The sequence below is a fragment of the Hevea brasiliensis genome, chromosome 8 (assembly GCF_030052815.1).
Source record: "Hevea brasiliensis isolate MT/VB/25A 57/8 chromosome 8, ASM3005281v1, whole genome shotgun sequence".
Classification (NCBI taxonomy): domain Eukaryota; kingdom Viridiplantae; phylum Streptophyta; class Magnoliopsida; order Malpighiales; family Euphorbiaceae; genus Hevea; species Hevea brasiliensis.
The window spans coordinates 10,790,306-10,807,295 of record NC_079500.1 but is presented as its reverse complement, the minus strand read 5'-3'; the positions used below and the strand labels follow the sequence as shown (position 1 = coordinate 10,807,295).

The 16,990-nt window shown below is 32.3% G+C and overlaps 1 protein-coding gene across 2 annotated transcripts in view; it reads left to right on the top strand.

The window, feature by feature from the left end:
* The first annotated feature begins 13,147 nt into the window (after positions 1-13,147).
* The window catches only part of LOC110637931 (transcription initiation factor TFIID subunit 1), a 33,137-nt gene continuing 29,294 nt past the window's right edge, over positions 13,148-16,990 (top strand). The window contains exons 1-2 of one of the 2 annotated variants that reach the window (XM_021788315.2): positions 13,148-13,308; positions 14,162-14,228. In XM_021788315.2, the coding sequence (XP_021644007.2) occupies positions 14,180-14,228 (49 nt within the window). In that variant the 5' untranslated portion in view covers positions 13,148-13,308; positions 14,162-14,179. The remainder of the gene's footprint in view (positions 13,309-14,161; positions 14,229-16,990) is intronic. The other variant, XM_021788316.2, reaches the window with a different exon arrangement.

Below are 16,990 nucleotides of genomic sequence, written 5' to 3'. Positions count from 1 at the left end.
TCAAATGTCATCTCAGCCACAGTTGCAAGAAGATTGATGAGAAAAGGTTATGAAGCCTACCTAGCACACGTGGTTGATACTAGGCAGGCTAAGCCAAACCTGTGTTATATACCTACAGTAAGAGACTTCCCAGATGTATTCCCTGAAGAATTGCCTGGTTTGCCACCAGAAAGAGAAGTTGAATTTGCTATTGAGGTAATGCCGGTACAACACCAATTTCTATTGCTCCTTATAGGATGGCACCCACTGAATTGAAGGAGCTGAAAATCCAATTGCAGGAGTTACTGGACAAGGGGTTCATACACCCCAGTGTGTCACCATGGGGAGCTCCGGTGCTGTTTGTAAAGAAGAAGGATGGGACTTTAAGATTGTGCATTGATTATTGGCAGTTGAACAAAGTAACTATGAAGAATAAATATCCGTTGCCCAGAATTGACGATATGTTTGATCAGTTGAAGGGAGCAGGTGTATTTTCAAAAATCGATCTCAGATCTGGGTATCATCAGCTGAGGGTAAAGGATACAGATGTGCCTAAAACTGCATTCAGGACCCGGTATGGGCACTATGAATTCTTAGTGATGCCGTTTGGGTTAACAAATGCACTAGCAGCATTCATGGACCTTATGAACCATATCTTCCATCCATATCTAGATCGGTTTGTAGTAGTCTTCATTGATGACATCCTGGTGTGTTCCAAGACTAAGGCAGAACACGATGAACATTTGAGGATTGTTCTGCAAACCCTGCGAGAAAAGAAGCTGTATGTTAAGCTGTCCAAGTGTGACTTCTGGATGAGTGAGATCTCCTTCCTTGGACACATAGTATCAGCTGAGGGGATTAGAGTGGATCCCAAGAAGATAAAAGCAGTAATGGAATGGAAACCTCCCAGAAATACAACTGAGGTCAGAAGTTTCTTGGGGCTAGCTTGGTATTACATAAGATTTGTAAAGGGGTTCTCTCTCATAGCTGCTCCAATGACCAAATTGTTACACAAGAATCTGAAATTTGGTTGGAATGACAAGTGTCAAGCCAGTTTTGAGAGGCTGAAGGCTATGTTGATAGAGGCACCAGTGTTAACACAGCTGGTGTCGGGAAAGGACTTTGTGGTCTACAGTGATACTTCACATAATGGGTCAGGGTGTGTATTGATGCAAAAGGGGAAAGTGGTCGCCTATGCTTCCAGGCAGTTAAGGCCACATGAACAGAACTATCCTACTCATGATTTTGCGCTAGCAGTAATTATCTTCGCACTGAAGATATGGAGGCATTATTTATATGGTGAAAAATGCTATATTTATACAGACCACAAAAGTCTAAAATACTTACCAACCTAGAAGAAGCTCAACCTTAGACAGAGGCGATTGATTGAGTTCCTAAAGGACTATGATTGTGTGATAGACTACCATCCTGGGAAGGCAAATGTAGTTGTTGATGCCTTGAGCAGAAAATCCATCACAGCCTTGAGATCACTGAATGCCCCTCTGTCTTTGGCTCAAGATGAAGCTATTTTGGCTGAGTTGCAAGTAAAGCTAAACCTACTACAACAGATACAAGATGAGCAGAAGGCAGATGAAAAATTAATGGCTATTGTGGGTAAAATCTCAGGGAAGAAGGAAACTGATTATGAGGTGAAAGTAAATGGGTGTCTGTACTACAAAGGAAGAGTGTGTGTACCAGATAATGGGGAATCAAAGACCAGTATTCTGAAAGAGGCACACACTAGTGTTTATGCTATGCACTCGGGAAGCACAAAAACGTATAATGATCTGAAGCCTCATTATTAGTGGCCTGGTATGAAGAAGGATATAGCTGACTATGTTACTAGGTGCTTGACATGTCAGCAAGTTAAAATAGAACATCAAGTTCCATCAGGATTGCTACAGCCTATAAGCATACCTGAATGGAAATGGGACCGAGTCACTATGGATTTTGTCAGTAGTCTACCTTTCACCCAGAAGAAGCATGATGCAGTGTGGGTGATAGTGGATAGATTGACAAAGTCAGCACATTTTCTGCCAGTTAGGACTGACTACTCACTGGAGAAGCTAGCAGAGTTATACATCAGTGAGATAGTTAAATTACATGGAATCCCACTTTCCATCATATCTAATCCAAACCCAAGATTTACATCAAGATTTTGGAAGAAGTTGCAAGAAGCCTTGGACACACAACTCCACTTTGGCACGGCTTTTCATCTTCAGACGGATGGACAATCGGAACTAGTAATCCAGGTAAACCTAAAAACTAATTCAATTCTTACAAATAATATATTGAAATGATAATAACAATATAAAATATGTGATAGGTCCTTGAGGATATGTTGAGGAGTTGTGTCATTGAATTTGAGGGAAGTTGGGATAGATATCTCCCACTGGCAGAATTCGCATATAATAATAGCTATCAAGCTAGCATTCAAATGGCCCCATATGAAGCACTGTATGAGAGAAAGTGTAGAACCCCAGTGTGTTGGATTGAATTGGGCGAAGATAAGCTGGTAGGACTAGACCTGGTGAAACAGACTGAGGAGAAAGTAAAGTTAATCAAAGATAATTTTAAGGTTGCCTCAGATAGATAGAAATCTTATGCCGACTTGAAGAGAAAAGAGATAGAGTATGCAGTTAGAGACAAAGTGTTTCTCAAAGTCTCACCGTGGAAGAAGGTACTGAGGTTTGGAAGAAAGGGTAAGTTAAGCCCTAGGTTCATTAGCCCATATGAAGTCATTGAATGTGTGGCCTATCAGCTAGCTTTACTGTAACGCCCCTATTTGCATAGCCCGGTATATTTCACTATTTCGGTGATCAATGTTAGTCCAAACAATTAAGGGGATTAGAACCATACTTAAGACAACTAGATAAGCCCTAAACACAAATAATTAGTAATTACCAATTAGTTAAGTATAAATAAGAAAAATAGAACATAAGAAGTTAAACGAGCCGAGAGTCACAGCGATGGGTGACCTTCTCGGGAAGGACTGCGAAATCGATTTAAACTCAAATTTTGAACCGTAAAATGTGACGCCGCGGTCCTTGGGATCATTAAGAACACAGTGGAAAAGAGAAAATCACGAAAAAGAATTATTAAGTCAGTCAAATAATTAGGTCAGAGAGCCAGAAGAAATATTGAATTATTTGCAAACAGGGTCGAACCGGCGAGGGGCAATTTGGTCAATTGACCCCGAGAGCTGACTACTGACCTAACTGTCAAATAAAATCAGAGAAAAGAAAATTTCGGAACCGAAAATTAAATTAAAGAACTAGGAAAAAATAAATAAAAAGAAAAAAGAAAAGTTGAAATGAGTGACATCATGCATGACATCATGCATGACATCATGCATGATGTCATAAACACTAATATAATTAAAACTTGAATTTTGGATAATTATGGTCTTCCATAAGACTAAAAAAAAAGGAAAACAAAAAAAAAAAAAAAAAAACAAAAAGCCTTCTTCCCTAAACCTTGCTGCCTCACTCTTCCTCTCAACTCTCCCTCACCAAATCACCATTAAAGCTCATTTTGAGCTTGAAGAAATCAAACCTTAGCCATAAAAATTGTTAACCCCTTAATTAAACTTGGTCTTTTAGTCTTGAAAAGAAGTTTGAGCAAGAAAGAAAGAAGAAAGGAAGGAGTTGAAGAGAAAAAAAAAAATTCTGCAATTCAAGGTTAGTGAGTTCACTTTAAGTTTTTAGTTTAATTTAAGTATTTATAGCATGAAGAACCTAGAAATATGCTTAAAATGAAATGAAAACATCTTTGGAGGACTAGATGGAAATTCTTGTAGCTAGGGTTTGTGATGGAAATACATGTGTTTTGATTGAATTAAATATGTTAGGAAGCTTAATTGAGTTGATGAATGATGTTGGTATGCTTTGAATCAAGTAAATGTAACAAAAATGTGAATTAGGGTTTGGACCTAGGGTTTTGAAAGCCAAAAATTGAAAAAATGGTCAAATGATGTGTTTGACCTTGTTTAAGGTGAGAAATGGTCATTTGTGACTAATTGAGATGTGTTGAAAGTGTTGGAAGTGAGAGTGAATTTGGATTGAAAATGGCCATGCTGCAGGCAACTGGACCAAGGTCCCTTTGAGGGACCAAAACTGAAAATTTACAAGTCCAATTGGTATGAGACCAATTGGGAATGAAAATAGACACAAAATGGAATATTTTTCATTTAGGAATCATTCCTAAAAAGTGACCATAGCCTGGTAAACAAATTGACTAAATCCGGATTTATGCAGTCTGACCTGTACAAAAATGACCAAATAAACAGTGTTTATTCATTTGGCCATAACTTGGGCTAGGCAGGTCCAAATGACCTAAAATTTTACCAGTGGACAGCTGAGATATAGACCTAAAACTTTCATGGAGAATACAAACTCAAATTATGCTCTTAACCAAGTTATTTGGCCACCCAAAGTTGGTGACCTAAAACTGCCAAAACCAGTTTGGTGCCCATAAATCTGGGTTAAGTCCAATCCGGGTTAAGTCAAATCCGGCAGACATGATTCAAATGGCTATAACTTGAGCTACAAAACTCCAATTGGAGTGATTCAAAAAGGAGAATAAAGTTAAGACAATAGGAAACATTTTCTATGAAGAAAATTTTGCCAAATTCTAACGGCAAATTGACCAATGGAACAGTGCAACATAAGACATCAAAATTGAAAAATTGCAATTTTGCCTAAAAGACCTAAGTTTTGAGAAAATAACCAAAACCAATAAATTTAGTAATCAAAATGTGGTATGTGGATGAAGTTGGAATTTCTATACCTATTAAGCCTTAGAAAGTCAACAAATTGACTTGAATAGTGTAGTGAATAGTAACTCCGAAACACAAATTTTAAAGAACATCAGGTTTAGCATATATAAGCTAGATAAAAGTGAATTTGAATTTATTTTTTGATTTATGCTAAGTTATGGTACTGAAACACTGTGAAACTATGTGTTTCAGCTGAAAAAGGCTCGGAAAGTCTAAGAGACTGAGTCAAGGCCTAGAGGCGACTCACGTCAGGTTTGTGCACAATAAACTCTATTTTAGCATTTTATCCTTAAAAAATTGATTTAGTATGCATAATGAGTTTAAGAACTTTTGTGTTGCCACTTTGTGATAAGATTGTAACTTTGAAAATTGATTTGATTTTTGTATGCAATATTTAAATAAAATGTTTGAAGTGGATGTTTGATTCACACTTAGCATGACAGTGCCTTATTATTCCTCCTCCATTTATGGGGTTGAGATCGATTATTTTCCTCCTTCTTTGGTTTACCAGTTGAGGTTGTAGATCGGATGAGTACTCATTAGCTAGCTAGCCACGTCCCTCATTGATTTCGATTAGTAAGGTTGTAGATTGCTTTGTCGTGGTATACAACACGGCATTGATCGAAAATTTTGTGTCATGGCTTAAGTTGTGTATGAATTGGCAACACAGTGTTACTTAAATGATTTGACCCAAAATTTTTTTATAATGAGCTTTGATAATTTGTGAAATATAATTGTGTAGCATTTAAATTGTGTTTTGTCAATGAATAATTTATGTAATGTATTTTAAATTCTTTATTTTGCACCACTGAGTATTTTTATACTCAGCTTTAACCTTTTAGTAATGCACCATTTTAAAATAAAAAAATTTGTATTATAAATTCTAACCATTCTATTAATTATATTAATTTTACAATTAATTTCAAGCCTGTTATTAATATTTTAAATAACAAATATTTATCTATTTAAATATTTTTCTCATATGTATAATTTATTTTATATGCTTTGTATGATAATTATATATTATTTAAAAATTTTATATTCATATAATTTTATTATATATTGCCTACTAATTATATATATATATATATATATATATATATATATATATATATATATATATATATATATATATATAATTAGTAGTATTTATATAGGACTTACAAATTCCATTTTAATTAAAACTAACTTATATAATAATGTAATAATTAATAATTATTGAAATATATATATAATTAAAAAAATATATTAATTTTATGAAATATTTTTTTAATGAACTTATAAAAAAATTAAATTAAAAAAAGCTTCAAAAAAATTTAATAAAAAAATTCATATATTTAGCTAATAAAAATTAATATCTTTTCTTATTCTTTCTCTTAAATTCAAATATAATATATTAAAATATTATTACATAAATAATTATAAGATAGAGGTAGAAATCCATTATAATTCATTTAAAAAGTGATTCATATAAATAAAATACCTTCCTATTTTTATAAATAATATGAATCATGAAATTTTTTTATAAAATTTAATTTTAAATTATATTATATTAAAAATTTAATTAAGTAGAATTTAAATACAAGAAAGACTAAAAATTTTATATTTATATAAATTCTAAAATTATATAGACAATTAAGGAGGTATTTGGTTCACTTATTGGGTGCAGCTGATAACTGATAGACACCCAAAGAGGTGAACTAGAGTGTTTAGTAAATTTAAAAAAAATAAAGCTAATAGCTAATAGGTAGCTGATATGGTATCCATCAACTGCAGTTTGTATCAGCTCTATTTTTATAGCTGTTTCTCATCAGTTGATAACTGATTTGATTTTATTTTGGCCATATTATATTTTTTTATTTAACTCAAAAATTAATATTATTAATACTTTTATATTTTTCATTTATAATTTTAACATTTTAATTAACACATTTCAACTTTGTTAAAATATTTTTTATTAATAACATAAAATATAAAATATTTATTTATATCTAAAAACTTAAAATTAAATATAAGTTTTTTCTTTATCAACAAAAACAATTACTTTATTATTTTATCTATATTTTTAAAGTTATTTAATTATTTTTTAAAAAAATTTAATTATTTTCTTATTTTAATAATAAAATAAATGATATAATATAACATATTAATAATTATATTTTTATTTTAATAATATAATAAATTATATAATATATTAATTTAATAATAAAATAAATAATATAATAAATTTATAATTTTATATTTATTTCAATAATAAAATAAATTATATAATATATACCCTTATTAGTCATTTCATATATCAACAGCAACAATTAAATATAGTTTTACCAAACACTTAACATAAATTAACTATCATCAGCTATCAGCTAACAGCTAACAGCTGTATTCAGCAGTTAAACTAAACAGACCATAAATTTTAAGTTCTAAAAATTTTAAATTTGTATAAACTCTAAAATTAAATTAAATAATAAAAAGCATAATTGTAAATATTATAAATAATAAAGAGCAATTTGGGAAAAGCTAGGGATGGCAACGGGTAGGGTACCCACAAAAATCACCCTATCCGAACCCAAACCCGATTAATATTCTCAAAACCCGAATCCATCCCAAAACTGATTAAAATTTATTTTCAACTACCCGAACCTGTTCTAAACCCAATTGTTATTACCCGAAAAATATCCGAACCTGTTTAATTTTATATATTTAATTAATAATTTATATAAAAATTATTTTTATTAATAATTTATATTTTAAAATTTTAATAAATTTATAAAATATTTCAATTTTATTTTATATAAAATAAAATATATAAAAATTTATAAATATTATTAAAAAAGCGTATATTTTATATTTAATTAAATATTTATGTAAACGGATTTGTATAACGGATATCCAACATATAAAACCCGAATCCGACCTGAACTCGTCACAGGTATTAAATTTCAAACCTGAACCCATCCCAAATCTGATTATATAATACCCAAACCCGTCCTATTAGGGTTCGATCGGATCGGGTACCTACAAAAATCCGATCCATTGCCATCCCTAGGAAAAGCTAATGTTTTCTATATAAAATTATTAAATTTTTATAAGTAATTTATTTGTAATTTTTTACTTATAAGTAGATATGACTGATTTATAAGTTAAATCAAATATCTTCTAAATCATTGGAAAAGGAAACCTAGTATTAATGTAAAAAATTTGGCTCAAGATGCCTTTGACCATAAGTGTAAAAACAAATCACCACTCATATAATCCTACTAACAACTTCTAACTTTAATGATTACATGGTAGGCTTTTTTTTTTTTTCTACATTCTCATTAAATTTAAATTTGAGATTTTATACTCTTAAAAATAACTCTAATATTATTTAAAGAATTGTTACTATTTTGAATCTTTTGTACATACTTAGTGATTAACATTTTTTTATTTATTTATCTTTGATTGAGATTCAAATTCAAAATTTACGAGCTTAATTAAAAATAATCATATATTACTGAGAGCATTTAGCATTACTTCTTATTTCAGTTACCTCCTTCATAGTTTACAGCTCCAACAAAGAGTGACCTGCTGAGAATGAAAACTGCATATATTGTTTTGACATATAAAAAGAATACAAGCTTTAGCTGCATAAATAGGCTTTTGAATCTTTGATGTTTATTTAACAAGCTGAAATTTGGGTTTTCGCTTGCCAAGTTGAAAATGGTGAACCTTTTTGTTCTATTTTCACTTGTTTTCAGTTCATCCAAAATGAAAAAAAAAAAAGTGTATATATAGAAACAATTTCATAGAAATGATCCTATATATGATGAACATAATTAAGAGGGTGTTTGACTTAACTTATAAAAATCAAATTATGATGAATTTTGAAAATTAAATAAGGATAATATAGTAAAATATTTAGTTAAACTAACTTATAAGAACAGAGCTTGTACATACAACTCAACTCAACTAAACTTTTATTCCAAAAATATATTAGGGTCGGTTATAAGGTGTAACACCCCTAATTTTTAAATTTGTTATTTTATGGGTAATTATTTATATTTTATTTTATTTAAATTTTAGGAAATAATTTGAAATTTTTCGGATTTTAAAAATCGGGTTCGATTTTCCGAAAATATAAAACTTTGATAATTTTTAAAAATTAATTTAAAGACCACGTGGTAAAACTAAAAATATATTTAGACTCTACAAATTTTTCTGAGTTTTCTAGAATTTTTTTGAAATTTTTGAGCCTCGTTTTCGGTCCCAGGGCAGAGTAAAAATTTAAATTTTTGTATCCTGAATCGGACCGACCAAATCGAATTGGACCGGATCGAACAGATCGAATCGGACCGGGCCTTTCCTTTTTCCCTTTCCCTTCCCCTTCCCCCGCACGTCCCGACCTCTCCCCTTCTCTCCTTGTTTTCTCTCTCGTCCCTCCTCCCCTCGTCGGCCAGCCGCCGCCCTAGCCTCCCCAGCTCGCCGGCGCACCACCCCCACCCCTCTCCTGCCACCGGCAGGCCTCCAGACTGCCGAAAACGTCACGCGAAATCCACCCTGCGCGCGCGCATCGCTTTGTCTTCCTTGCCAAAATTTGGCAGATCCGGCCACCGACTGGACTGGGTCTTATGTCAAAACTCATCTACACCTCGAGAGCTTTCCATAGATACTAAGAACACCAAAATCCATTGAGCGGTTTGTCTAATTTTTGTCCGAAAAATTTTAACCCATTTTGACTTTCGAGCTAGATTTCTCAAAAACCATAAACCCTACAAAAAATCCGAGAGTATCGGAGTGCTTCACTCATCGAGAGTTTCGCGGCAATACCTATTTCAAATTTTTCTGACACCATTTTTCAGTGGGTCCCACGAAACTTCACAGTGTTTTTCCGAGCATTAAATGAGCTTAGAAAATTCTGTAAAAATTATATACTAACCCCCGTGTTGTGGGCTTCGCGTAGGTACCTTCAATTCACGGAAATTTGACAGTTGCTCAGGTCTGTAAATTTCGGGCCGAACAGACAGGCTACCGAAAAAGTCTTAAAATTGGGTCAAGATTTTGACTACCCCACCATTGTCAGATGTCCCAAATGCATTCCAGGGGTCGGAATTGGCATAGGTAGACCCGAACCTTGCTTTTTCTTAATTATCTAGTGCTTGAATTTGATTAAAAATCTATAAAATATTCGTGATAGCTTAGAAAATTATAATTCCTTTTGCATTAGCTTAGTAATATTGCTAAGGACCACGGGGCAAAGTTTTAGAATTTTTAGAGCTCATATGGGTAGTTTTTGTAAAAAGGGTTAATTATAAGGACTAAACTGTAATTTTTCACATTATAATTGTTGATTGTTTGGATGGGCCCAGGAGGGGCCATGTGATGTGATTGAGTTGTGGATGTGTGATTTGTGGATATAAAAGTGCATTTTGAACCCTTTTGCAGGTTGAGTAAGTCCTAAGTATAAAGGAGATTCTGCCGGATTTTCGGCACGACCTAAGGTGTCTTTTATCTTTTCGAGGCTTGTATTGAGTCAAATCTATTAAATAATTGCTATGAAATTGTCAGGTGAGCCGGGACAGCTTTCCTCCTCCGTCCAGCCACCGCAGTGACCTTGGTTAAGTCTGTGAGTAAAATATTAATTTTAATTATAATTTCGATATTATTATATGTTCAAGTATGCCCATGCATCACTTATAAATATGTATCTATGTAGTTAAACACTAGGCACATTTTATATTACATTCATAGTTGATGTAGTGCCATGGATGTTGTTTATGGTAATTTGGAGCAGTGTGCGTGCGTGTGGTATGGTATTGGATATGGACAGGACGGGTAGACACGCCTTGAGAGACACTAGCTGGGACCCGGCCCTTTATGAATAAGTCGGGGTAGACACGGCTTGAGAGATACTGGCTGGGACCCCCTATTTGGTTTATTAAGTGAAAGTCCGGCTTGAGAGACACTCGTTGGCAGATGTTGGATAAAGAGGGTTGTATAGGGGATCAGCTCCCATATATGTATTGCTTTACAGTGTTGAGTGTGTGAGTGCTCCAAATTGCTTTTTGCTGTTATGATATGAATTGTATGAAAATTATGATGATGTTGCATTCCACTCCACATGATGCATTAGGTTTAGATAGCTATAGAGATTATGGTTAAAATTGGTATTTTACTTTCTGAATCGAACGTTCACTCCTGTTCATCTATTTTTCCAAGCTACAGGAGGATTATTTGTTGTGGCTAACCTGCTCTTCTTCCTTGCAGGTCCATTAATAGTATTTAATGTATTTTGTATAATTGAGTTAAATTTTAGACTCCGCATGTGCTAGAAGTACTTATTTTTATTTTGGGCCTGTATTATAAAAGTTATGTTAGACCTGTAAAGTTATGTATCACTGGATTGGATGAGGAGCTGAGCTCTCATTGGATCTTTGATATTATGAGCATGTGGAGGGTGAGCTGACCTCCCCAATTTATTATATATTGTGTTTACAGGTCGAGCGAGTCAAAAACTCCCCGTTGAATGGTCTATTTTATGGTCAGACTCTATCCATTTGAATTCTAGAAATTGGGCTCAAATGGGCCTTAGAATTGGGTTGAGGAATAGTTAGGCTTACTACGAGCCTCTAGGACTTTAGGCTGGCTCAGGTCTTAGTACCGGTCCGGGCCATAAGTTGGGTTGTGACATAAGAATTCTCTTTCTCCACTCTAAATGATTTTGAGTTAAATTCTCGAAAATGTGTAATGCTAAGGATTTAACCCAAGATCATTTAGAGTGTAGAAAGAGAATTCATATGGCCGATCCTAATAAATTTTTGGGATAAAGATTTAGTTGAGTTGAGTTGGGTTGAGTTGTATTTACAAGCTCTATTCTTATAAGTTAATTTAACCAAATATTTTACTATATTATCTTTATTTAATTTTCAAAATTCATCATAAATCTCATTTAATATTTTTTTTATTATTTTAATAATATATGTGCTTATAAGAACAGAGCTTGTAAATATCAAAATAAAAAGTTGAGTTCCCAAACTTATTCGTTTAGCTTATAAGCTCAACTTATAAGTTCAAAAATTATTATAAACAAATATGTCAACCTAATTTTAGAGCTTAAATAAGCTGATCTGATTAACTTATAAGTTAAGACAAATACAATTCAAAATGCAAATCCGAAAATAGAAATTGATAAAGGAGAAAAAAAGCAAATTAAAATTTGCTTTTCTGTATATTGAAAATTTTTTATTTTGTATTAATAAGATATGGAAATTTTGTATTAATAAAATTTTATTTTGTATACGAATGTACTTTTAGTGTAATTAGGAAAAAAACAAAACCCTCCAATATTTAACATAATATTATTAATAATAATATCTAATTTCTTAGTTATATATGAAAAAAAGTCTAATATCAAGAGTCCACTTAAAACTTATTTAGCAAATTAAAAATTTTAATCCCAAATTTATGAAGTTTATATTATTGGAAATAAATATCACAAGATATACCTACATCATAATCATTCCAGAAAAATTATACCATTAAAATCTATATATGTACAATAATATTATTATAATAGTTGATTGTGATAGGTTACATATAAATTTCACAATAATCAATGGTGTTATATATATATATATATATGTATATATCAGTTTTATTGAAGTAAAATATAGGAAGAAGGAAAATTTGAGAGAAAAATAACATTATTTTCTACTCAATTTATGTTTGGTTAAAAACAAAATAGGAATGAAAAAAAATTTTGGAAGGAAAATAAATGTTAGATTTTGTTTCCATTGTTAGATTTTGTTTCCATTTTCTCTCCAAATTGGAGGAAAATGGGAAGAAAATTGTTTTAAATACAAAAATATCTCTATATTTTAGGTTATTTCTGAATAGTCAAGGATAAAATTGTAATTTTGTTGTGCAAAAATAAATTTCCTTCAAACATTTTCATCTCCATATTCAAACATAAAAAACTTATTTTCCTTTTATATATATATTTTTTAATTTTTTTCTTATAATTTTTCTTCCTTTCATCTAAATATCGTGCAAATTTTTTCTCATTTTATAATTAAAATATCAAAATTATTTAATTATTTTAAAATTTTAATTATTAAGACAGCTTATAAACAGTAAATAATTGAAATTTCCTTGGATTAAAATATATTAAATTAACTTAAAATTAATTTTTAATATTTTTTAATTAAGATATATAAGGATATTTTCTTTTAGCTTAAATTTCTTTTTATGGGCTTGGGTCCGAATTTTGAAAGTGTCTATCCAAGTTGAAAACCAAATTAAGAAATTTAGCCCAACCCATTTTCCTGACCCGACAGACTCATATAATAATAATAATAATAATAATAATAATAATAATAATAATAATAATAATCTGTTAGTCCTGCTTTCTTTATATCCTCTCTCTCTCTCTCTCTCTCTCTCTCTCTCTCTCCCTCTCTGTTCTTTAACGAAATGAAACATCAGAGTTCGCTAATCCAATTTCTGTTCTAGCTATCCCAGCTGAAGAGTATGTTTTTCTGGATTGAAATTAAGGAACCTCTGTAACTTAGCAGGTACTGTTCAGCTCTCCTCTTATCCGAAGCTTGACTTCTTTTTTCTTCCCTTGTTTTTAATTTTTCGTCCTCCGAAATCCAAATCATTTCTTCTTTTTCATTACCCTTCTTTGCTAGGAGTGTTTTCTAATTTTTCAAAATTTCAATTTCATGTTTTTATTGCGTAGTGTATATAAGCACTACCCAATTCAATGAATTGACTTTACCCCCTTTTTTTTTTTTTTGGGTTTTTCAGCTGATATTGTAATTTTCTTATGAAAAGTTAAGTTAATTTGTGTCTTTTGCTTTAAATTTATGTTTATTTTTATGAATTTTCATTATTTGAGCTTATTATTTTATTTGTTTGTGTAAAAAAGTTTATTAAGGATATTATATGATATGTTCCTGCTAGGGTTTGATTTGTGCTGATTTATAGTTTTCCTGGTCACTAAATTTTATTGCCCCTCCTCTTTTTTTTTTTTTTTTTTCCCGGGGGGGGCGTGGGGGGGGGGGGGGGGGGGGTGTGGGGGGTTGTGGAGTGTGTTTAGTCATTTGTTTCCTCGTTGGCATATGGGAATATTTTCCCCCCCTGGTATGAAACTGAAATTTGATTTTAATCAATTGGAAATTATGTCTGAATTTAGCTTAATTTATTTTTTTATCTCACTTGAGCTTTCTTTATAAGTTTACGGACACACAAAGCTATGAAAGCTCAGCACTTAAATTCTATTTCCTCTATTTTCATTTTTCTGTTTTCTTTTTTTATTTTATCTTTCTGTAGCTAGCAATTAAGAGGTAGCTACTTCTTTGATGGTTCGTTTTTATTAAGTGTATATGTGTTTAGGTTATAATTTCTATTTATGATTATATGCAGGGCTGTTGCCATTAAAACATGAGTGGATATGCATCAGGTAGTGCTTCCCAGGATGGTCGTGATGAAGGTAACTTGGCTGCTTAACACAGTTATGCATTCTTATGTTGTGTGAATAACTTGTCTATTTGATTGTATATTGATATATAAGTGGATGGTTATGAGGCTTTGGGCCAGGTGCACATTGTCACGGTCCTATTAATGTGAATGAGTTTGGGGTTAAACATTTCAAATGTCTCATAGATGTATGTGTTATATTTTAAGGGATAGGAATGGTTTTGTTGTTCCAGACTTCCAGCCCTGGAGTGGAGGTGATAGAGGAAAGAACTTAAATGAAGAATAAAACAAAAATGGAATAGGAATACAACACAATCCTATTACAATAACCAGAAAAATAACCAAGGAATACACTCTCAGTCCCAGTAAAAGCTGAATCACATAACAAAATACTCAAGCATGCCTTCCTAGCTCTCTAGGTTAGTTATTTATAGATTCTCCAACACATGTAACAGCACCCATTCTGTTATCCAGATCAGCAATATTCCCTTTCTAGAATTCTCTACTGGCCCATCAGATACAACTTCCTTGAATCTCCTTCTAGTATACACTTTAAGCTTCCCAGGACCATTAGTTCCCACACTCTCCTACTGCCCGGTTGAAGAGGAATGGCATGGTCTGTTGGTCATCTAGGTGGCAAAGTAGTCGGTTCTGCGAATACAGACTCATGTTCTTGTAATAGAGTTTGCAATTGGTCATTTTGACTAGGCAATAATTCGGATGCTCGTAATTTCATAACAAAACAAGAAGATATTTCCCAAACTAATGCACAGTACTCCACTTCTTTTAGTCGACATAGAGAAGATAGGGAAAAAACAGCCTTAGTAACGGAAGGGTTACCTCACAAGGTTACAGGTGCCCCAGCATGTTGGAATGATATTGTCATCTGAGTCAGAATTAACCTTAACATCGCCCAATTTTACTAGCCAAGCCACAGCCAGAATTATGTCCATGCCACCTAAGGGAAAGACGTAACAGTCCGCCCTGATGGAGAACTCTTCCAACTGCAAGAGAAGATTAGAACACAGCCCTGAAGATTCTTTCCTGTCATAGTTGTTAAAGGCTCAAGGCACATCGAGGCGCCAAGGGTCCTGGAGTCTAGGCATGAGGCGCAAAATGAGTGCCTGAGGTGAGGCGCAAAAATTAAAAAAGAAATATAAAAATAAATTATATAAGCACTATAGGTTTAATTAATGTAATATTCATTACATATAAGAATATATGTAATTTGTTATTTATTTTATTACTTATTGCACCACCATTATCAATTAAATTATATATGAGTAAAAATTGTTATTAAAATACATTATATTAATTTTATTTTTAATCAAATATAATGTTAAAATGATAATTTTAATTTTCTATTCTAATAAAATTTTTAATTTTTAGTATTTTTATTATATATTTAATTTAATAATATGTTACTAATTTTAACTTAAAATTATTTGAAATGAATTTTATAAACTTATTATGAATAATTATGTATTTAATATAAAAGTAATTCATTTAATATTTAATTTATGAAAAATAGAATTAAATACATAAAAAATTAATAACTATAACTCATTTATCAGCCCATTAGCATCTTCAAATCCTGTCACTTTTGCATGTTACCACCTGGACTACAGAAAAATGAAAGGAAAATGATGGCTACTTAACAAATAAAAAAAGAAGAAAAAAGAGCAAATTGTGATAAAGGAGGAAGATCGCGTCTTCAAGAAGCAGAAAATGAACCTAGGTAGCTCATGTCTTCAAGAAGCAGTAGAAAATCAAATGAAGAAAAATGAAAGAAAGAAAGAAAGAAAGAAGACCAGCCAACTCATGTCTCCAAGAAGCAGCAGAAAAGCAAGAAGAAAGAGAGAAGAAGAAAGAAAGGAAGAAAGAAGAAGAAGAAGACTGGCCAGCTCATGTCTTCAAGAAGCAATAGAAAAGCAAGAAGAAAGAGAGAAGAAGAAGAAAAAAGAAAGAAAGAAAGAAAGAAAGAAAGAAAGAAGAAAAACTAACCTGGAGATTCTTATGCTGAAGTTGGAGCTGAAGCCTAGAGTTATAGAGAAGCCTTCTCTTTCCTTCTTCTTCTTTTTTTATTTTTTTGGCCGATGGTCTAAAGAAAATGAAATTTCTGAGCCTGCTATGGTTGGTTTGTTTTGGGGGGGGGGGGGGGGGGGTGGAACGCCTTGAGCCTTGTAGCGCCTCAGCCGCCTGGGCTTGCCCCAGGACTCCTTGAATGAGAACATTAGTTTTGGATTGCCCACCATTCTTGCAAGTGTTAATGGACCCCAAAGTAGAGTCCAACCCATGACCTTGCTGCCCTTTTCCTCCCCCATCATAAGTGCCTTTCATCTCCTTCACCAGCGGTGCATGCAACAACTCTCTCTCTATTTCTTTAGCTAGAGTCATGGTTTTAAACAAATCCACTGTATCTTGGGAGTGAATCCGCAGCCTGATCTATGATTTTAAACCATTGAGGAAGTACTCGAGGTAATGTTGATCTGTAATTCCAGGTACCTGAGCAGCTATAGATGTGAATTTATCAATAAACTCATCCACACTTCCCTCTTGCTTTGCTGCTGCTAAGTGTTCAAGAGGACAAATTTACGAAAAATGATTCAAAAAATAGCTAAAAATTAGAAAAAAAAACAATAACTCATTCTTTGCTCTCATTCACTTCATAATCACCTAGTCTATTTGATGATCTATGCACTTGAGCTCAAAAATTTGTAGAGAAATGAAGAATTTCAATTGAATTGGTTGTGGGGAAAATTGAGAGTTTTTTGC